General features: G+C 41.4%; 1 protein-coding gene across 2 annotated transcripts in view; it reads left to right on the forward strand.

Moving 5' to 3' along the window:
• GALNTL6 (polypeptide N-acetylgalactosaminyltransferase-like 6) overlaps positions 8,190-22,614 on the forward strand; it is a 453,369-nt gene continuing 438,944 nt past the window's right edge. Inside the window, exon 1 of one of the 2 annotated variants that reach the window (XM_021396253.1) lies at positions 8,190-8,423. In XM_021396253.1, the coding sequence (XP_021251928.1) occupies positions 8,286-8,423 (138 nt within the window). In that variant the 5' untranslated portion in view covers positions 8,190-8,285. The remainder of the gene's footprint in view (positions 8,424-22,614) is intronic. The other variant, XM_021396254.1, reaches the window with a different exon arrangement.

Raw genomic sequence — 22,614 nt, forward strand, 5'->3', positions numbered from 1 at the left:
TTTTTTTTAGTAGAATCTATAATTCACTAGAAAACCATTTTTCTTCTCCCTCCTCTAGTATATCTAACATTGCAGGTGCAAAATTTCTAGAGAAAACTTTTGGATTTACTACTTGACAGACCAGTTTATTAAGTCACTTCATAAAGAGCTCTTAACACTAGCTGTTCTTAAATTTACTATTAACTTTGTGAAGAAAGATTTTGAAGATCTGTTTGGCTACATTCTTAGCTATTTTTTGTCTGTGAACAAGGAATGGTCCTCTTGATTTTGTATTAAGTAACTAAAATTAGCTCCTTGAAGTATGGAAGACCTTCTCCATCCAAATTATTTAAAATGTTTCCTCTAAATAAGAGGGGAAAAAAAAGTCCAAGCTATGGTTGCTAAGATTAGGCATTACTGTGGAACACCAGTTTTGTTTAGAAAACATTATCTTCTTTTAAATAAGATTGTCAAGCCATGCGAACAAATAGCCTCTCATTTGTACCAGATTGCTGGAACTAGAATGAAGCTGCTCTCCTTTGGAGGAAAAACTTCAAGCCAGATACAAGTGTTTGAGAGCCCTAACTCTGAAAGGACAGGACAGAACACTTCTTGATTCACATTAGGGAAGCACAGGATGTTATTGGCTTTCCCCATGTACGTTTCAGTGTTGTCTAAGGACTATCAGCCCTCTCCAGTTAAGTTACTGCAGTCCTAGCACCTGGTACTGCTTCTAGCTGTTTGGAGGAAAAACAGAATTTAGAAGTATACAGTAATCTGTGTGTCTCAGAACATTGGATTCATGGTATTTTCGCACCAGAAATTGGCAGCTTTCATGAAGTTTCATAACAGGGATAAGCATGTGCTCATGGAGATACCTACGCAATTTGTTAAAATTGTCCCTGTCCTCAGTTTCTTGATAGCTATTATCTTTTCTCTTACCAGAGTCTGAGGAAGAATTGAGGAGGAAAAAAGCTAATTAGTTGTAACACTTTTTTTTTAACTGGTAGGTATTACTACTCTATTTTCTCACCTTTGTGCTAATGCAAAACTGATTGAAATTATTGGGTCAAAAATTTCAATAAGCATTTAATGAAGCTCTTTGGTTAGTTTTCATTTCCTTTATAATACCCAGTTATACCTGTATTTCTTACGTTGAATCCTTTAATGTATTCTAGGTTTTAGTACTGTTGAATATCCCATGACCCTCATTGAAGTCTGAGACTGGAAGGATAACTTGTGATGTCTGAATTGTACTAGCCAAGGAAGCCTTCTTTTTCTCTTGAGGGCTAGCTATTTTGCAATGTGGAGAACAACTTCCATGAAAAAAGGTTGAATCTCCAGTTAGTAAGACATGGACTGTCAATCAATCTGACAGATAACTATTGGTCTTCTAGTCTTTTTTCTTTTACCTTTGGTTGGCTTATCTCTGGTTTGTACATAAAATGTTAAATGCGCTAATAGTGTAGAAGTACAAAAATTTCTCGCTAGTAACCTGTGGAACAGTACATGATTTAGTGGTGGGTTGTTAGAGCTAGAGTAGTATGGTTAGGTTGCGGTTGGACTTGATGATCTTGAAGGTCTTTTCCAACCTGAGCAATTCTATGATTCCTAAAATTAACTATTTCTCTTGAGTCTTGTTTCTTCCAGCATTTATTTCCTTATTTGGATATAACGGAGTCAATGTACGAAGTTGCATTCACATAGCTCATGAGACATCACTAATTTTGAGGACTGTAATTTTAATTAAAATAACCTTTTCTCCTTGGTGGTGGACTAATATATGTACGTTGAAGTGGTGTAATTGCTAGGTTGCACACAGAGTATTTAAAACCATCACCTTGCTTTCTATGGTATCTATGATACGTTTCTACAGTACATGTTGGAATTCAGTGTATTGCTGTCTTCTAGTAATACAGTATAAATGCGTTTCTTCTTGTTTCATGCTTTTACATGTATTTGTACTAGAAAGTTGCACTGATGAGCCTGGAACTCTCAGCATTATGATCTTCACTTGAATTATCTTTCACAGCTTCCTCATCTCCAGTATGAAGAAAATGGCATTTGTTTTCCCAGATTTACTTCACAGAAATGAACAGTCAGTTGCCATTGTGCTGGGGAAATACCACATTAGCAGCAAACCAACATTTTAGTTTTCTCATCTCTACAACATGATGTCTTGATCTCTGATACAGTGGGGAGAGATTAAAGTCTTTGAAGGGATGAGAGATCTCTGTACAAGCCTCAGACTTTCTTGAAACCTCAAGAACATGTAACACACCCTAGGGAGTGACAGAAAGGCGTGGTGGGGAGCCTGGGACGTGTAGGAGTCATCCAGCTTGGGGGATGACAGAGAAGTTACAACTCGGTGCTTGCTCATCCATTCTGCCTTTCAGTAAGGTTAACTGAAAGAAAGGCTTCTCAGTGCTTTTTCTTGATGAGAACTGTCTGGAGGAGCCCAAAAGGAAACTGGGAGCAAACGAGCAAGCAACCATCAAGGAGCTTCCTCTATCCCCTTTCCCTCTCCTATGTTGTAGACATCTCCAAAGGTTGCTGGTGACATCTCCAGCAAGAAATCAGAACTGGAGGAAACATCTGTTAACATTTGAAGTATTCTGCACATTTTACGAATTTGGTAAGACTTTTAATCTTCAGCTTTTCAGAACGTACTGCTTCATTTTCAGAGATATAATGCTATGTTAGATACAACCTGGATCATGTTGTGTAATGAGAGTGCAAAGGCCCTGTGGATTACCAGCCAAAAGAAACTCCTAGGTATGAAAAGAGTAATGTTGATGTGAGGCCTCTGAAAAGTGCACAGCAAGTTCTGTGAAACTGGCAAAAGAGAAAATCTAAAAGAAGGATCTCCAAAAAAGCTGAGTGCTTTTCTGAGCTAATGTAGAGCTGAGTTTGATGTTTTTTGTAAAGATAATATGTTGTTGCTGTTTGTTGAAAAGATGATCTAAAAAAAGATAACTTTTGTTCATCCAACTTCCTGCAAATGACGTGTTCCTCTGCCATATTTAGGTCCAAATTACTGTGGATTTTTGTGAAAGGAAGAATGAAAAACTATTTTTCCTGACATCAGTGTTTTATGATTACTGAGCTATTTAGAAATATTTGACATTGTACTGATTTTCTGCCTCAAAATAAACTTTTCTGATTATCCTTACATTCCAGTGATTTCTTTTGTGCAGCAGTGAATCTGCAGCTTGTGAGGTAACTGCCAAAAAGTCTGATCTATCAGCATTTTTTATTGCTTTCTTGAGCTTATAGTAGCACAGCCACAAAGAAGCGGCAATCATCCATCATCCAGCTAGTCAAACAGAAGAAAGATTTGAAAGTGGAAATAATTCATGGCCTTAGCATTACTCACTTAAGTGTTTATACTATACTATTTTGCTATATTTTTATAGACTTTTACTGGAGCAATAGTTTTGCTTTGGAATTTAAACCAAATGTTGGAATTCTCGAATAGGAATTACGCCATTTTCTAAACTTCAAAGATTTTTATGGGCACTCACTCAAAAAAATTTTCATACAATTTCATACTTTTAACCACTCTGAAGCTTTCTAGTGGAGGTGATGGACTTTCAAGTGTACTCTGACTGGAAAATCACCACCAGCTAAAAAGAAGATTTCTTCTGATTTATTAGAATTAGGATTTTTTTTTTTTTTTTTTTTGCTTTTTGGCTCCAGGCAATTTTGGCAGATCTACGAACTTAAAAATACAAGTCAGGATCCAAAACTTTTGATAAAAGGAACTTAAACTTCTCCTCTGTTTTTGTCTAGGGGCTGAGCTTCTATTTTTCCTATATGAGTAGGAGGGCTCCTAAGTTTCCCTTTCAGCAGAAGTTCCTAGGCCAAGTGAAGGAGGTCAATAAAAAAACTGCTACATGTGCTGTTTTTTATAGCCAGCATATATATAAATGATCATTTGGGGTTTTGAGGTAAATACGTTGAAAGTTTCCTTTGCAGGATACATTGAGAATGTATGTTCTCTGCAAGAGTTCAGGGGATTTTGGATTTTGCACTTTTGCTAAAGTGTTCCTCCCTATCACAATGAATTTCCATTTTCATTTCTAGTATGCTACCAGTGTCATTTGTTTCCTTGGAGGTTTTAGTCAAGCTTAAGTGATACTGAGGGAGGATCTGATGTGCTGTGAGGGACCTTTGGAGGTCTGAAGATGAAGAACAGCCATGATAAAAGTGTGTCAGTGCCCTAAATATTATAACAACTGACCACTCCAGATAGGGGTTGTAGGAGTAGAAGAAAAGAACACTTTGCCCCTCATCCTGCCTTTGAAAGTGTTCTGTAATAGCTAAGCAGATTGAAATATAACACGGGAACGAATATTTTACATCCTGAGTTACCCGGAGGTAAATGCTGTAATCAAAACAAACTCCTATTCCCTTACCTTTATTCACTCTTTTATATGGCAATATTACAGACCATTAATCGTCATTTTACTAGATTCATTCTTTATCTAGAGTACATCAACCTCTGCTGTTTGTAACAGGGAATACAAAGATGGGCTCTTTCTATTTCCCATGAGTGCAGAGTTGGGCTCCCGCAGCTAGGCACTGAGTAGTAGCTTTCCTGCATGAAGTGTATTGATCAGCCACGAGTGGGATTCTTGCGAGTAACTCTGTATGTAAAGCTGTGATCTTAAAAAATATACTTTCCATGTTGTCTGAGTTCAGCTTCTAGGTATAAATGCATGTCCAGAAAGCTTCTCATCTCACTGGAAAGCTCCCATCCCCACCAGGGCACTCTGTAGTCTGTTCTGATTTTTGGTCCTGGGTTGTATCAGAAGTCTTGGAGGGAGTTTTGTCTTAAGAGGACCTGTAGGAGCAGATATGAAAATATGTCCACTGAACTATGGAGCCAAGGTGGGCAGAGTTTTATAATGCACCTTTACTGTTCTTTTTAATATATGGCTGAGGATTCCAAACAGCAAGTATTTCAAGTTCTGAAGGTATTCCCCTTGAAGAAACTGTATATCCTGCAGCTCTACTACAAGTTTTTCTAGGGCGAGCATACATTAATTGCCACTTGCTTTGATGTGTGGTGTGTGGCTGAAGCTTCTAAATCACCAAACAAGGACTTTGAGATTCCTTTCCCTTTCCCTTCCCTTCCTTTCCTTTTCCCTTCCCTTTCCCTTTTCCTTTCCTTTTCCTTACTTCCTTTCTTTTCTTTTCTTTTTTTTTTTTTTTTTTCCTTTAAGCTAGCCTAGCATCTTAAAATCTCAGCAATTCTTATTGTGGCTAGATGGCTTACGACTGTGTGAAAAAATACTTGCTTAAAACAGTGCTTTTATTCTTCACAAAGGAGTCCTGAATTTGTGAGTTATGGACTACAGCCATTACCACAAAATCACTATCAGTGTTTGGGAAATTGAATTTCATCTCCTGAGAGTGAATGTGAATGTTTGCATTCACTTTTACTTCCAGACAGGGACTTGACCAGCAAGCTGTGGAATTCCAGGATGCGACATCTTTTCCGACAGCTTTTTTTTCTATAAATTATTGTACGATCTTATAACAATTGATGGTTCTAGCTACTATGCTTCTCACAGTGAGTAGAACACTGGGGCTGGATCCCTACAGACAAAATGGCAGCTGAATCAAAATGTTGCACAAGCTGTGTAAGTTCCCTAGCCCTGAATGACTAGCTGAAAAGTAAGTGGAATTCCTGACAAGAAGATCAGTGTTCTTTGATTTTGTGATTATGCCTACTTTTTGGCAGATTCAGCTTCAGGAATACCATACAAAAACTTTTAATGTAATTTTTTTGGACTTGATTCCATGACATCCTTGTAGCCTGGCTGGGGTAAAAGAAAAATACTGAAATCTCTCCTTTGTCACTAAGACAAAAAAGCAAAGCCTTGCACATGATGCTGCTCTAAGCAAGACTAGTTCATGTAGGTCTTGCAACTATTGAAGGTGAGTGCAGGATTGCCTGGAAACTACAGAGAGAATAAAGTATCAGTGGCTCACTCTTAAATGTGGGAGGCTGTCTTTTGCAAAGCTCTGCAAGGCTCTATCTGTCCTGGATCTGAATCAGCTAAAGCTCATGCTAACAGCCTGGATTAAAGAATATAAATTATTTTTATTAAATTTGTATATGACAGGCTTAAACACAAAGTGCTTTTGACAAATTGAAGAGAGATTCTGGAGGAAAAATGAAAATATTCAATAGAAACAGGGCAAAAGGGATATGTATTCACCCACAGGGACGGAGATGAGAACCATGAAAGAGGTGGGAGTTAGTTCAAGGAAAACATTTACAACCAGAGCTTAAAGTGTACCACAAAACGGTCATTAGGTAACAGCATAATGCTGCTGCAAACAAAGCATACCTCCCCGTGGAAGTATGTTTTTTTTTTTTTAAAAAAAAGCACACACTGTGACCCGTGCACAATTATCCTTCTTCAACAAGCACGTAAACAGTCTCAAGTGGTGTATCATGCTCAGTTTTGTATGTTGGACTTTGTGAGAGATACGGAGTTGCAAATCAGCTGAAGACCTTCCTGGTGAAAGTGGTATAACACATCAGCTGTTGTGATGTCCTGGCTTGTTTGTGAAACACTACATGAAGAAGTGGGCTTTAGCAATGTAAAAACTAAGGAGAATACTCCATTTTATCCTTGGTGTAATTGCCTAAAATCACAGCAAAGCAGGTTCAGGTTACACACGAAGGAAAAGTTGGTAGCTGCAAGTCAGAACAGATTGCCTGAAGAGGCTGGAGTGGTGCTGTCACTGGAGGCTTCCAGATGAGTTAGCCCAGCACTTGTCAGGAATGACAGAGGTGCAGTGATCATGCCTTGGGGAAGAGCCGTGTGGGAGCTGACCTCCAGAGGTCCCTTCCAGTCCTACTTCTCAGCATTGCGCTTTTCCCTCCCACCCCACCTTCAGACTTCTGTTCCTCCCACGAGCTTCCCTTTATCTCCAGCTACTCTCCTAAAAATAATCGCTAGCTGCCTATCCTATTGTATTATGCATGTGTAGGAAATTCTTTCTGCAAAAGGCAGTTCTGCAGATGGACGAGATCAATCTCACCCATGGGAAGGACGGCACTGCTTCCCACCATTCCTAGAGATACACTCCGGACTCAGGAAGAGAGTTCTCACTGTAGGATTTAGACCTCGACACTCAGAAATATTTTAAACCATCCATATAAATGTGGGCCACAACTGATAATTTTTATAGGCAGGTCAGAAAAAAAAAAGGAAGGTAGATGTATCATTATTTTATGACATATGTTCTAAACATATGCTGCAAGTGGTTACATTTCCCTGCTGCTCAATGCGATGAAGCTGAAAGGGCACTCACTGGCTCCGAGAGAGCTTACCCCGAGCGTTCTCCCTTATTGCTTAGAGGAGAGGGAACGGTGACCCAGGAGCGAGCAGCTGAACTCAAAGCCGGAGCCCAGATAATGCAACAAGGCAGCGGAGCCACATGGCCTCGACACCCCCGGCTCTCGGATTTCCTCCTGGAGAGGGGGGAACGTCCCACGGTCCGGTGCGGCTCCTCCCGCGTTCCGCGCAGCGCCGATGAGGACGGACCAGAGCGGGAATTGCAAGCCCCCGTCCCCCTGCGCCGCGGCGATGCTCGGCTCCGGCCCGCGGCCCCACGTCAATGCCGCCCCCGCGGGGCTCCATTGATCCGCGGAGAGGCGCGGCCCCGCTGACATGAAGGAGCGCGGCGGGGGACAGACGGGAGCTGCCCTGCTCTGCCCCGGCCCGGTCGCACGTGCTGGGGAAACCGCACCGCCCGACCCCCCCGGCGGAGGGGAGCGCTGTGCCGCCGTGCCGGCCTCTCAGCTCTTCTTTTTTCATATAGATGTATTTTAACTCTTGCTTAGCAAATTGTGCTTGATGAGCTCACGATGCCGCACCTCCCCGCCCTGGGCGGCAGGGGGATGTGAGGCGGCTCCGCGCATCCCCGGCGCTCCCGCATTACTCGGGCGCGGGGCGGGCCGACCGCGCTGTCTTTGTGTCATTATTGTCATTATTTTGCCTTCCCCCACCCCCCCTCCAATTCCTTTCCGCCGTCCCGCCCCGCGCCGCTCCGCGCGCAGGTGGCTCCATGCGCTCCCGCGGGGGCGGCCCCTCCGCCGCTCAGCGCCGCGCCGGGGCGGGGAGAGCGGCCGCCAGCTCCGGCCCCGCCGCCACCGCCACCGCCTCCGCCGCGGGGGGCGGCCCCGCCCGGCTACGGGGGGGGCGGGCGTGAAGCGGGCGGGCGAAGTTTCTCCTGTGGGGAGGGAAAGACGCGGCCCCGCGGCAGCAAGTCCGGCTTTGGCCATGAAGAGGAAACAGAAGAGGTTTCTGCAAATGACGCTGCTCTTCACCGCGGCGCTCATTTTCCTGCCCGACATCGGCCTCTGGTCTCTGTACAGGGAGAAGCACCTGGTGAAGCCGGCCGAGCCCGCCGAGCCGCAGGTAGCCGCGCCGGGCGGGACCTTCCCCGGCTGAAGGGGGCTGAGCGGGCCGGGGCTGCGAAAGTTGCGGGCGGGTGCGTGGGGTGCCGGGCGGGCCGGGCCGGGCCGGGCTGGGAGCGGGCGGGCTGCGGGGCACTCAGCCGCTCCGTGCTGAAGTCAGCGGGTTGCGCTGAGAGGAGCGGAGTTCTGCCCGTAACTTTGGTTCGTCTAGCGGTGTGTGCCTGGATGCTCGCCATCCCTCTAGCCAACTCACCGCTCTCCTCCTTTCCATTGGAAACTCAAAGGAGTGTCCGACAGCCTTTTTTTTTTTTTTTTTTTTTTTTTGCCTTTTGGACATTACCAGTGTGACCTGATACAAGTGCTCTGTGTTTAAGTTCTTGTCAGATTGGTGCCACAGCGAACTTCTAAATAATTCCGGTTTACGACCACCTCTTCCACTGTTATTAATAACAGCAGTTGACATAAGATGTTTGTTGCTTTTTGGTTTTCTTTTTTTTTTTTTCTTGAAGTTATTCTTTCCCTCGTTGGGTTTCCGTATGGCTCATAAATCACGGTGAGACCTGCATTGAGGGAAGTTTAGTTTTAGGGAGTTGTAACATAGTGCTTTAAAACCCTGCCTGCAATTACTGAAGCCTATGTGTGTTCTGCTCAACACTGCTGCGCTTCAACACTATCATTGTAATTGTGATTTAAATATAATATAAATGTTTTATAGGTCATTAGTAAGAAAATATGAGATTGCTTGATCTTCTAGTTGTGTTGCCTTGGTGGTGGGATACATTAGACAGCACCGCGTGTCACTTTGGTGCATTAGTGGTCTTAATGTCAGAGGTCAGCACCTATGTATATAACATGTTCTCCATATACTGACTGTATTTAAGTCACCTGCTTCAGCTGAACAATAACATGCTTGATTTTTTTTTGTTTATATAAGCTGCTGGAAGTTAGTCCTCTGAAGTGTCATCAGTTTAATAATGAAATCTGCTGAATGGAAGATACTCTAATTATGACAGGAGGAAATGAAGGATTGCTTCCTAATTTGGAGCTTACTCTGTCCTTCTGAGGGTTTCAACATGCTGTAGATGTCAGGTGCTAGACTTTGGTTGGACATAATTTCTGCTGAAAGAAAATTATATCTGATTGCGAAGTGTCTGTCATTAGTTTGCAGGGCACATGCTGTAGTCTTTGCCGTGTCTAATTTACATTGTGATTTAGGAAAGCTAAAGTGTTCAATGCAAATAATCATTTTCATGTTTGGTGTATGGCTCTTAAAAGGGCAGTATGCCTTGAGATAAGGTGAACTTTGTGTGTTCCAGTCTGAGCCCTAACAGCGTGACTGGATAGCAATCACTGTGAAATAGTGTCAAAAAAGAAAAATGCTGCTGGATAAAATGATGTAAAAAGACCTTGGAGAGCAGCAGATGAGCATACGTGAAGGACTAGTGAGATGTGCTAATGAAGAACATTCCAATCTTAAGTTTTCTGGAAGGGTTTTCTTTTATTAGTTTCCTTTTTTTTTCTTCTTCCTCACCTGAATGCTAATTAAGCAGAAATGAGTTTAGTTTAATGCAAAAACGATAAAATTGGCAATGAAACTTTGAACCTTGCAGCTGACTCCAGTGTAGTTCTACTGTCGCTGTCAGTGCTGGCGTGTTGGAAATGTCACGCTCTGTGAGGACAGCGAGTTGACAGAGGGGGAGCATGATGCAGTTGTGGTACTTGTGCCTTTTGGTGTACACATCATAATCCAAAGCACATGCAAGGGATGAAGGTTGCAACACAAGTTTTGAGTTCAACTCTCTGAAGTATAAAATAGATTGCAAGAAGGTGATCACTGAGACTGTGCTAGAAAGAAGATAGTAACAGAGAAGATTACATTAGAAACATTGTCATAATAGGTAACTTTTTTTCTTCCCTCTTAGCAGGAGGTGAATGACTGCGCTGAGTGTTGTGGCTCTGGCTTTGTCCTTGGCATGCGTTACTCCATGCGTAGAGTGACTTAACACCAGTTTAAGGTCAATCCCACTGGAACGGTAACAGACTTTTGTTGCTTGCACTGAAGTTGCGTTAGGTTACCCAAGTCTGCAAGTGTAGGCACGAGGCAGTCGGTTTGTTATGGTATGTTATAACTGTGGAAGAGGGACAGAGCTGCCGTGAGTTAATATGTTAACCGCATGCTGAACGTGTGTCTGGTGTTACTCGGGTGCTGGCAGTAATGCAGCCATTACAATTAGTGCCCTCTTGTTTTAATAACAGCTAAACAATGTTATTGATCATCAGGTGTTTCTGAGGAGGTGACACAGTGGTATCCCAGTACTCTGACTAGGGGAGGATGAAACTTCACAAAGCTGAAGCAGACATCTCCAAACTGGGCTGGGAATGAGGCTCTGCCAGCTTCCTGGCCACCTCGGCTGCCTGCTGTGGCTCTGGCCCGGCAGGGATGGTGGCAGCTGCTTGAGGCATGGTGACCCTGACAATGGGGTTCAAAAGCAGTCTGTGTGCCAGAAGTAGTCTGCTTGTGTCAGTGTGCAGAGCAGTGTCCCCTGGGTGCTGTGTCTCCCAGTGCCTCGGAGAGGGCAGCTGTGCTCTTTAGCATTACCTAAAAATTCTAATATAGCAACATCAGATGACATTTTTTCTTCTTTAAAGTCATGCTCCAAGAAGTTACATAAGATATTTTTTTTGTCATTGTGCGAATTCTGTCTGTTTCTGAGCAGAGAAGCTCTTCTTTTCTTCCAAAGGACAAATTGTAAGATGAGAAAATGCTATTGACAACACTGACTTCAGACAGCATTAATGATTTTGATTACCGTGCATTAATGCTCTGTGCATTATTAACCTCTGAGTGTTTTGCACAAACTTTGTTTTTGCCTAACATTTTTCCTAGTTTTCACTTGCGATTTTGACAGGTTTGGTCAATGTATTTTGAATACTGTTAATTGTGTTTAGTTTAGCACACTATTTAAAATGAGACTTCAAAAGTAAAGGTCCAGAGATTAAGATCTGTCTTACATGGAGCAAAGAGCTGTAAAATATTGCTTGACAATAAAGCAGTGCAGACAAAATACTATACGTGAAATGCCCCCCCACCTCTAAAATTTATGTTTGAATTGTTTCTAAGTTGGTCTTCTTTGCTAAACTATAGGAATAAAAGAAATTGAAATTAAAGAAGCCTTATAAATCCTTTATCACATTTTAGTATTCTTGAGTTTTGATGAGTTTCTATAGTTTAACTATCTTTTTTTCTTTCTTTCTTTTTTTATCATTGAGATATTATGTGTGATACAAGTATCTTGTCTGATCCTTTCTTTTGACACAGTCTCAAGGCGTGTTGTTTAGGTATTAGGATATGCTGGTAAAGGTTTTAATTTCAGCTTAGTTTGCTATGGGAACAGCATAGTACAACCAGCAGGATGTAATCCTAGTGCAAACCTGGCTACCCTGATGCTAACCAAAGTTAGTGCTGCTTTATTTGGCTCCAGTAAGGCTGTAACCTGTTTTTTTATACAGTTGCAGTGGATGAAAAAGAACTTCATGCAATAGAATCAAATTTCCTGCTGCAGCTTTCCAGTGACCATAATACAGGTATTTGGTGAAAAGTGCTATGAGATGACTTTGTGCCTGTTTTTATGGGATGCTGTTTTTATGTGGTTGGCTGAAGGAGGAGAGCAGTCTAGTGAAGTAATCCCTGACACCTGTATAAGAAGGTAGATTTCTTGCTTTGTTATGCTTATGCTCTGGCACAGCATTGTGTGCAACATCACCCTCCTGCTTTAGGCACTTCTATGGGAAGCACTGTGGCTGCAGTTTGCGCTCTAATAAAATATAATAGTTTGGTTGGAAGGGACCTTCAAGGGTCACCGAGTCCAACTGCCTGACCACTTCAGGTCTAACAGTGTCTGCACTCTTTATTCTGGTATTTGCCCCCCCCCCCCCCCCTTTTTTTTTTTTCCTTCCCCCAGTGCATGCATGGTGCCCAAAGCAGAGATCCAAATGCAGGCATCCTGCCAAGGGAAAGCGTTGGGACAGAGTCATGCCCTCCTTCCCTTGTCCTGTGAATCCCATATTTCTGTCTTCTTAGCCTGATGATTATGCCTTTCTCTTGGGATATGTGAGATAGGGGTCTAACCAACTCATCAGGATAGTGAGAACGTAGTTGTGACAAGTCTTGGGTATGCACATGTTGGAAAACTGGCATAAGATGGGGCTTCCAGGTCTGGTGGCTGTGAAAGCACCAGCTTTGGCTCCAGGAAGTGGTTTGGAACTGAAATCTATCTTGCAAAGATCATTAGTTTCTGAAGTCCATGAAAGAGGTGAAATTTCACACTTAGCCCGAGGCTGAACTGATGATCATAGTTGTTGGGGGGACAGACAGCTCCGCTTGCTGCTGGTGCACACTGGGTGCCTTTCTTAGGCTGGTCCATTTTGCTGCATGAAACCTGTATCTTAGAAGTGAAACATTCCTTTTTTTCCTCCGTAACTGCATTTCCAGTGCTTTTCCAGTTAATCTCAACAGCTCTAAACAGCTATAGTAAACATAACATGGGTAGGTGCCTGTTTCCTGTTATTGCCCTGCCAGAAGTTGACCAGTTACGTAGGTGTTTGTTTTACTGTCTTGGTTACTGGTGTTTGCTTTCAACATAAACCTATGAGATAGAAGAGTTTTGTTTCTTTGCTAGCAAAGGAGTAAATAGGGTGACAAGGTCTACAAAAGCAGCTGCTTGACTGTTGCTGACGTTAACTTTTACTATTTTGGGAAGTGTATGGCTGACAGTAAGAGTTATTGATAAGATGGCGCCTCAGTTTCTGTGCATGTGCCGTTTGAGGCAGGTCCTCATTCCTCTCCTGTATGTTCCCAGTGTGTTCAGTCCCCGTTTGTTCTCTAGCTCCCTCCTCTGCCCTGCCAGTGTGACTGCCCCCAGGCCCTTGTACAGGGCACTGCATACCAGCCCTTAGTGCCTCGACATGCTGTGCACCAGCAGACGCTTTGCCACTAAGTATTTAACAGTCAGACAGTTAACACTTATGTAATTCTCTTCTTTATCTGAATTGCTTGTGTATAGTTTTATTCCCCTGTATATATTGGAGCCTACTGAGGAAAATATCATTTGAGGTCTGAACCCTTTGTTAGTTTTTAGATACGATATTATTTTTGGCAATTAACAGTATGTTTCTGTTGCATTCAGTATATACCAGAGGGAGCCCTCCTGTGGTTAATTTAATACCTATCAATTTTCAGCAATGTTACTAGACAGAGTGTATCTTGCAGGATAAAATGGGCTGCTTTCTATATTTAGTTGCATTTCCATTTAACTTTGTGTTGGAAATGTGTTTTCACTGTTGTTATTGTGTGTAGCCATATTTTTTTAAAGCACAGTCATCTCAGATTCATAGGAGTGAAAATGTCAGATTGAGAAAGCTCTGTGCTGGCCAACATGTGGATGTCTTGCAGGGATGAGCAAGTACTCCGTTCCCTTACCTGAGCAGCGGGATGCAGCAACCCTCCCTGCTCAGGGATGCACACGAAGCTGTGCTTCATCCCCTCCCTAGGCATGATTCTGCTCACTGCCTTCCTAAACCTCCTCACCTCCCTGTGTGGAGAGTGGAGCTCTCGTTTTTGGGTCCAGAGAACCGCAGCACGCTGTGGGCAGATTGCAGTTGGGAGCCAGGCTGCGCCATACCCTGCACGTATGGCTCAGTGAGATGCAGCCTGTGTGTGCAGACAGGTGACTGGAGAGAAGAAAGAAAAATTCAGTTTATTTTTCATTGTTTTTTCTCTCTTTTTTTTTCTTTTTAACGCTCAGAGAGGTAACTTATGGTCTTCATCTAGCAGTATGCTGATGCAGGCATTTATAGCAATTGACTTCAGCAAAACTGAGTGTATGCTAACTATTTTGATGGACCCGGGCCAGGAGCAGGCATGTTTGGTTACTTTAGATAAGGCTTACCAAAATTAATTCGGAGCTTGACAAGTTAAATACAGTGTAGGTCAGGAATCCACAGCTGAAAATCTTACATCTATCAGAAGCGTGCCTCACAGTCATGAGACAAAATTACCTCTACTGAAGAAAATAGCACTCCCAGTTTTTAATGTTTCTTTAAAATGTGAAAAGGCCTTAATAGGAGATGTCAACCTGCTGTACCAGCTCCTCTCTGAGAATGTCAGTGTAAACTGGTTTTTAAGGTCAAGCTCTATTGTGATTCGTTGCTCTCCAACTCTTTTTGAGAATTGCCACATTTGAAGGAGCAGCATGGGGTAATGGGCTGGTCCGTGTAATCTTTGTCAAAATATGCCTTTGACAGAGAAATCCCCCCCGTCTTTATGAAAAACCATTGGGAAGAGACCTGTTTGAGGACATCTGCTTGGGTGGTGAAACTTGTGTCGTGGGAGGAGTGGAAGAAACCCTGAACTTAATAGCATGTCCTGCTTCTCTTTCAAATTCTTTATCTTCATTTCCATAACTTTCACATCTGTCTTCATAGAGGAGAAGATATGTCTCTAAGTCAGTGCAAACACCAGGTAATTCAAGCCAGCTATTTAATCACCAAGCTAATAGCAATATATTAACAGAACTGTAGGAACACAAATGGTGAGGTGTATGTACAGCTAACCTCGGAAATGCTGCTCTGGCCTGGATGCCTGTACCTGCATGGGTCAGGGCTGCTATGTTCCTGCTCCAGACAGTGTTTCACAGGGATGGCACTGTCTTGCGCTGCCACTTTCAGATCTCTTGGCAGATCTTATAAAAGGAATTCCCTATCCCTTCTTTTTTCTGTGTTTTCAAGAGCTCTGCCTCACTTTAGCAAGCAGTCACTGGCTGAAACATGGATTTAATAGACAGCTACAGCATCCTGTTCCCCCCTGTCTCCTGCTGGTTACCATCCAGTGTCTGAAACCATCAGCCAAGTCTCCGGTGACAGGACGTAACAGCATTTGGCAGATGCTTCATCCGATTGTCATCTGCCAGGACTCTTTCCTGATGTAGCTGAAGAATATTTGCGTGTGTTCTTCAAAACCCTGCAAGCAGCAAACTGCATGAAGGGGGAAGGTCTGGGCCCGCCAAGTCAGGCTGCGGCACTTGCGGGAGCCGCACCCAGGGCAGCTCACTACACTCAGTCCATTGCTGTCTTTAAAAAATGATGAACTTACAGTGTAAATGGGACATAGCAGACCAGAAAATCTGGCCCTTACAATTTAAATGTTTCATCAATCAGTGATAAGCCATTGATTCTGAGCTTAAAATGCAATGGGGAGTTAGCATTTTGCTTCCATGCTATACTGCAGTTTATGACAGGATGCGATGCCACTAAGAGATTTAGCCAGGTGGGGCAATTATCTGAACTAGGATTTGGTCAGGACAGTCATGTTAAAACAGGGTGCTCTGGAAATTGGATTGCTCACTGGAGTGTGTAAGCGCAGATTTATCAGACTAACTTAAGGTGCTCATTTGCTTAAAGAAGAATAATTTTTCATACCTGTACTTGTATTCCAAGGGGAATAATAGATGAGTTTGTTTAGGAATTTTTAACCTGTTTATTTATTATTGCTCTCTGAAAATAGTGTTCTATAAATTAAGTACTAGGAGCATGTAAACAAATGTTTAGGACAAGAAAGAACATTTTAAAACCAGACTGTACAAGTTCTGCTTGCAGGTGAAGATGGGGAAGCATGAGGGCCGCCTGTCTCTGTTTAGAGCTGATGTCTGGCTGTCCACATGCAGCGCTGCAATGCTAGCAGCTTCTGTAGTGTGAGATAAGTGCTTCACCCCATATGTTTTTGCCTTGCTGTGATTAAATCTCTCAGTTTTGCATTAGATAACATAATTGTCTATAACAGTCAGTTTGTCATTCTGCTCTGCCATTCAGTCCCTGGGTTAGAAGTTATGTGTGTACTGTAACGCATGGCTTTATGTGGTTGTGTCAGAGTAGGCAAGGTCAGGTAAGTGTACATGCACCTGTGAGGACTGAAGTATTCCCTCCTATAAGAGCTCTTCCTATAAGACCTAGCTCCAGCAGATACTTGCAAGAGAAATCTCTCTTCTGAACGGTTAACTATACCCTTGGCAAGAATTTTCCAGCCCCTGACAAAGCCCATAGAGGTGCAGTAGAAATTAGCCAGAGCTAGGTTACTTTAGAAGTGATGGCAAATTTTACCTAAATTTAGGCAGAAATAATATTCTTCGGTGGCTCACCAGCTCTGAATCTGTCCTTTACAGAGTATAATCCAGCTTTTGATGCAGTTATGCATACAGTTTTTCTATATGAATGGCAGAATGCCTCCTGTGGCCCCTTTATGGGGAAAGTCGTCTTATTTTCAGCATAGCAATACACCACTGTTTCTTGCTTTTTTTTCTCCTTGTTTGTTTCTTGTAGGATGGTTGTTTGTTCTGTGTTGCTTTTTTGGGGGGGAGGGGAGCAGGGAGAGAGAACACATTTTAGTCTCTTTAATGTTTTTTAACTCTTATTTGATGGCTGGGTAAATTATTTTGATTGCTTGAATCCTGGAAGTTTTTAGATTGCTTTTTCTACAGAATAATAGTTTCACATTAGCATGGAAAATGCATGAAAAAGACATATTAATGCCATACTACAAGAAAATATTGCAGTGTTTCAGGGTCTGATAAGTGACTACATTTTATGTTGCCTTTGATATGGATTCAAAATGAATGACAGGCTTGAACGCATGTTGTTTTCTCCAGAATGGCTCAATATAAACTGAAGTGACAGTCAAATTGCTGATCAAATTTGGCAATTATAACACCAGTGTAAAAATGTAAATCTGGAACTTTTATGATGCAAGTAATGAACTCTCCACTGAAATTACAAAATGGCTAGAGTCACAGTGTAAATGGACATTAAAAAGCACTTGGGATAGCTTTAAAATTATCAGAAAACTTAAAAATTGCATGCAAAAGCTTCACAGAAAAGTGTTCCTGCAGCACCGGGATATAGATTTGATTGGAAACACAGTCTGTGACCATATATTGTGTTTCCCCATCTTCCCTGTTTCCTCACTTCATGAGGAGAGGAGGCATCAAGAGCTGTTAAAGATGCCAAGATGTTATTTAAGCCATCCGTACACAAAGCATAGAGAGGAAATGCTTTACAGAGCTGCTATTAACACTAGTCTAATTCTTTATAAAACTGTGGTTGTTTCTAATTATTGCTCAGGAATTCCAGGTACTGCAGCACATTTTCTGGCCCCACATAGAGTGCAAGTGCAGACATAAAGAACAAAGGTGTATTTACTGAAGCAACATCAGTATGAACAAGGGAGATAGAAATTTCTCTTCAAATGCTCAAGACAAACAACAGATGTCTCCTTCAGAAGCAATGCAGAAAAATCGTATTTTATAATGGGTGAAGGGAAATGGAAGTGGCATCATGCTAAGCAGCATCCTGCTTCTGCATCTGGAATGGATGCATGTGACAAATGAACACAGGGGATAGAGCCCAGGAAGCATGTATTTACTGCTTGTGCACACTGCAAGCCCTTCAGATGGGAGGTCTTGAAAGACTCGCCTTTGTCCTTGTGTTTTACTAACATTTGTTCTGTGATTTATGTGAGTGAAATCCTACTGAATCGAGTTTAAAACCTAACCAAAACGCCACGAGTTGAGATTCTTCTTGATAGCATTTTAAAGAAACTGTTAGTAGAATAAATTCTTCAGAAATGCTTTTTAGTGTGGGCTTTGATGTGCCTTTTGTCCTTTTTAGAAGTTCATATTTGTAAATACATGGGGCTCTGAGCAACCTCATGGAGCTGTAGGTGTCTCTGTTCATTGCAGGGGAGCTGGACTAGATGACCTTTAAAGGTCCTTTCCAACTCAAATGATCTGTGATTCTGCCTGCATTTGTTGACAGGCAGAAGGAGCTGAGGAGACCATTGCTTTGCTTCCTGCACTGGGAGGAAGTTTATTTTTTTAATGTAGCATGCCTTAACAGTCTTAGAGCTGTGCAAATACATGGGAAAGTGTATGTTTATGGATATAAATTCAGTACAGCCTAAAGCATCTTTGGCATTTTCCATTCTTTAATAAACGTGGATGTTTGGTTTGTGTGTGTTTTTTTTTTTTCTCCAGTCCCTCTTTCTGCACAGATTGTATGTGGGCTGGCTTTATGTACAGTTTTTACACAGTGACTACTTTTGATGATCTACTGAACTTTTTTTTTCTTCTCTATTTCTAAGCCTTGTAATGTGTGGGCAATAGAGATGTTGGCTCATATCATTTATGCTCTTGATTCTTTCCAATCTGCCTGCTAGTCCTTTCTGCCCTTTTTATGATGGACTCTCGTATGATCCGTTTGTGTAGGAGACAGTAAACGAGTTGTTCCAAAAAACTTGCCCCGAGCTGCTGTCTCTATAACGTGCTTTGCTAACCTGCTTTTCTCCTGATGTGTGATTTAAAAAAAAAAATCAAGCGATTGACCTTCTCTTCCACTGAGTAACCTTCTTCATATTACAGATTAACCTCCCATTTACTGATCTGGTTGTTAAAGAGACCGGCTTCTCTCTTTTCATGATAATGAAGAATGAAAACCTGCCACAGTGTTAGGATGGAAGTGACGGGAAGGAAACTTGAAAGAAAGGAAAATATGCAGCCAGAAGAAGAATAGCATATAGCTCCTTTCTGTATCTTGTCAAATATGTTTCTGGTGCTTCTAAGTCATGTTACTCTCGTGTTTCCTGTGCCTCTCCTTTCATGTGTCTCTAATCTGAATCTCTGGCATGTATTGCTATTGAGTTGTGATTTTTTTTTTTTAAAGACTTGCTAACTGCAACCTTGCTTCTCTATTCTAATTTATTTTAGCATATTAGTAAAGCTGCTTTGGAATACCCTGGATTAATGATGCATTTATTTTGATTGCAGTAAGCTCTTAGTTTTATGTTAACTGCATAATACAAATATGACTTGTGGGCTTTTAATGTCATAGTGAATTGAAGCTGTGTGTGAATAAGGCATGCTTCATACTTTTATACAGAAAACTGAAGCTGCTTCTTAAGAGGAGACTATGACCTATCTCAAGACATGTTTGCTGAGGCTGGGCAGAACTCAAGCAGCATTTGAATTCTGAGGGATGTAGCCACTGAAGCACTCTGTATTTCAGACTGAAAAGCATGAGAATGATTTACCCCAAGCTTTGGCATGGGAGTGGGAAACTGCTGCTCGTTGTGGTGCAGGCTGGGAGAATTCTGTAATGCGGATCATTTCCCAGAAGTTCATTTGAAAAAGCAGTGAATTTAATTTTTTCTTGTAAAAGTTACATTTAGTCATTGCACAGGTAACTATATTTCTTTTCCTTTTTGGTGTAGAAAGTGCTGCTTGCTGTATTTTTCTTTGAGAATTGAGTTGGAATGAGTGCATAATGCGTTTATTTATTTATTCATTTTAAAAAAACAAACGTACAAACAAGAATGTCTTCTTTGCATCCCAAATATGTCTCAGGGTTTCAGTTTAGCCTGCTTTTATGAGCAGTTTCTCCTCCAGATTTAACATTGTGGGCAGCTTACACCAAAAAGAAGCCGGACCAACAACAACAACAAAAGACACCAGCAACAAAAAGCACCCAAGTTTAGTGATTCAGTCCCGTCTTATTAAAATAGGCCTTGCTCACATTTCAGTGACAATGGACTTTGAATGTCTGACAGTGCCTTAGATACCTGAATAATGTAATTTGTTTCACCAGTGACTGGTGAAGTTGTAATTCTTGTTAAATTTACCTTTTAGAAGGGGAGCTGAAAACTGACTGTGTTAGTAGTCCAAAAGTACTCTTGAGCAAATGTCCTTAATAGAAGCAGAACATGCACCTCCCTAGAGCAATCTCTTCTATCAATGTAGAGGTCTCTTAACAATGAAAGAGGGATAAAAGCAGTGTTTGAAATTAAGAGTCCTAACTTGTGTAGGAGAACAGTGATGTGGCAGTGACTGAGGTGCCCAAGAGGTCGGAAAACATCTTAAACATCAAGCCACTTAAGAGGAGAGAACATGTAAAACAAATCCTGAAAGATTCATTCAAATTGCTTCAGAAGAATAGTCAGGAAGGAAAATAACTCTTTTATGTTTTGGGTTCGCTGTACTTGGAAACTGAGGTGATCTATGCTGAGGAAGCAAATGACGTGTGGGATCAATGGTCGGTGTTTGGAAGATTTGTTGTAATAGATAGAAAGGGAAAAAAAAAAGCAAGGGGGAAATCTGGGGGTACGATACAAGCAGAATTTTACTGCTGTAACATAATCTTCTGTCTTACTTTGTTGAGCCCTCTGAAATAAAACGTGGATATGTATAAAATTAGGTGAATGCAGAAGTAAATAATCCTAGTTCTACATACACAGCAATAACTTTTGAGATAGTAATTGCTACTCAGGAAGGAGCTCTTGATGCTTATATTAGTTTTATGAAAATGTTAGCTTTCATTTCAAAGAGGATAACATGTTATTACTACTGTGTAAATTCATTTTGCACTCTGAAATACTGTATGCAATTCTGATGCAATCATAATCATCACAGATGGGGTGAAAAAGATGCTTATCAAGGGTGACTAAATTATGTAAAGGCTTCATTGTTGAGTAACTGATGAGAAGAGAGTACGGAGAAGAAACACGATAGAGGTATCGTAGAAGAGTAACATGGAAAATATATGCAGGGACCACTTAATTCACTTTCTCTTTCAATAGAAATAATAACATCAAATTAAGTGGTGTGCTGGGTTCAAAACAAATAGCAGGCAGGGGTCTTTAAAGAGTAGGCTGTTAAGCTGCAGAGCTTTCTGAACTAGGGATTGTAGGTATTAAAAGTCTGCATGGCTGCAAGAAACAATTGGATGCATTCTTCAAAGAAGAATGTGTTAGTGCTGAAGACACCATCACTGGCTTGTGAAATCCTTGAGCTGGCTGCTGGAAGCTATAGAAGTATTGTGGGGAAGTGAAGATGTTTGTTTGCCACGTATTTATATCTTTCCTTATGATGTGCTGTTGATCGCTGTCCAAAACAAATAGTTGTCTAGATAGACATTTTCGTATTACTTTTATAAAAGTCATTCTTATGCTAATAATGAGTAAGCTAAAGTCGTCTATAGTCGCTGCTGATGGGAAATCAAGTTGTGGAACATGAGAAAATTTTGAGTGAGTTACTAGATGCTGGAGAATTTTCTGGTAAGCCAGAGACAAAAGTAGATGTCATATAGATTCAGGGTTGCAGCTTTGCAATGAATTTGAGATGTGGCACTCCCAAGAAAGTATCATAAACTGGGTATAACTGTAACAGTATGCATTTTCCTATTATCAATCTGTGTCTTGGTGCATTAATTAATATTTGTGGGAGACAAAAACATAATTTCAAGATTCAAAGCTTCAATTGGTCCTCATACCAGCACTGACTCCCCTCTTTTCATCCTTTCTTTGTTGTTAGCAATAGGTTCCCAGATCTTCTGCATCCTTAGCTTACTTTTTATTTTTATACAACTATTTTATCTTTTTCTCCCCTCTTAATACTTTAATTTTTCCTGTCCAGAATAAAACAGGGACACATTGAATATGGCAGAATATAATAACAAACATGCTATACTTGAGATTGTAGTATTGTGTCTGTGGATGTGGAGCAGGGTGGGGATTTGTGGATTTTTGTTGTGGGTTTTTTTTTGTTTGCTTTCTAGAACTGAAAGGAAATATTTGCTTACACTGCCTATATTGAATAGAAAGGCAAACTTGTGGTCTGAAAATATTTAAATTGCTGTGTGGGATATCTGCAGAATTTTACATTCATTCTCCTGTAACTTGAACTCTTGGGTACCTATAGCTATGAATATGATATTTTGCTCTTTCCACGTGATTCACATTTTCTTGGTGTTGAGCTTTGTTTGATATCAAGACTGTATTTTGGATTTCAATATGAATAGAACCTACCACAAGAATGTGTGGCATAACTGGATAAGAAGAGAGAAAGAAATGTTTTCTTTCTCTCTCCTCAGTAGGGGTTACTTACAGGAAACCTTGTTCATTAGGATTCTGTAGGCTGTGCTGATCACGGATTTGCCAGGTGCTTACCAGAATACCACTTAATAGTTTGCTGACAGTAACTGGTGGAGATAAAAGCCAGTCTATCCTTTTCCCTTTTCCCTTTTCCCTTTTCCCTTTTCCCTTTTCCCTTTTCCCTTTTCCCTTTTCCCTTTTCCCTTTTCCCTTTTCCCTTTTC

Source organism: Numida meleagris, chromosome 4, assembly GCF_002078875.1.
Source record: "Numida meleagris isolate 19003 breed g44 Domestic line chromosome 4, NumMel1.0, whole genome shotgun sequence".
NCBI lineage: Eukaryota > Metazoa > Chordata > Aves > Galliformes > Numididae > Numida > Numida meleagris.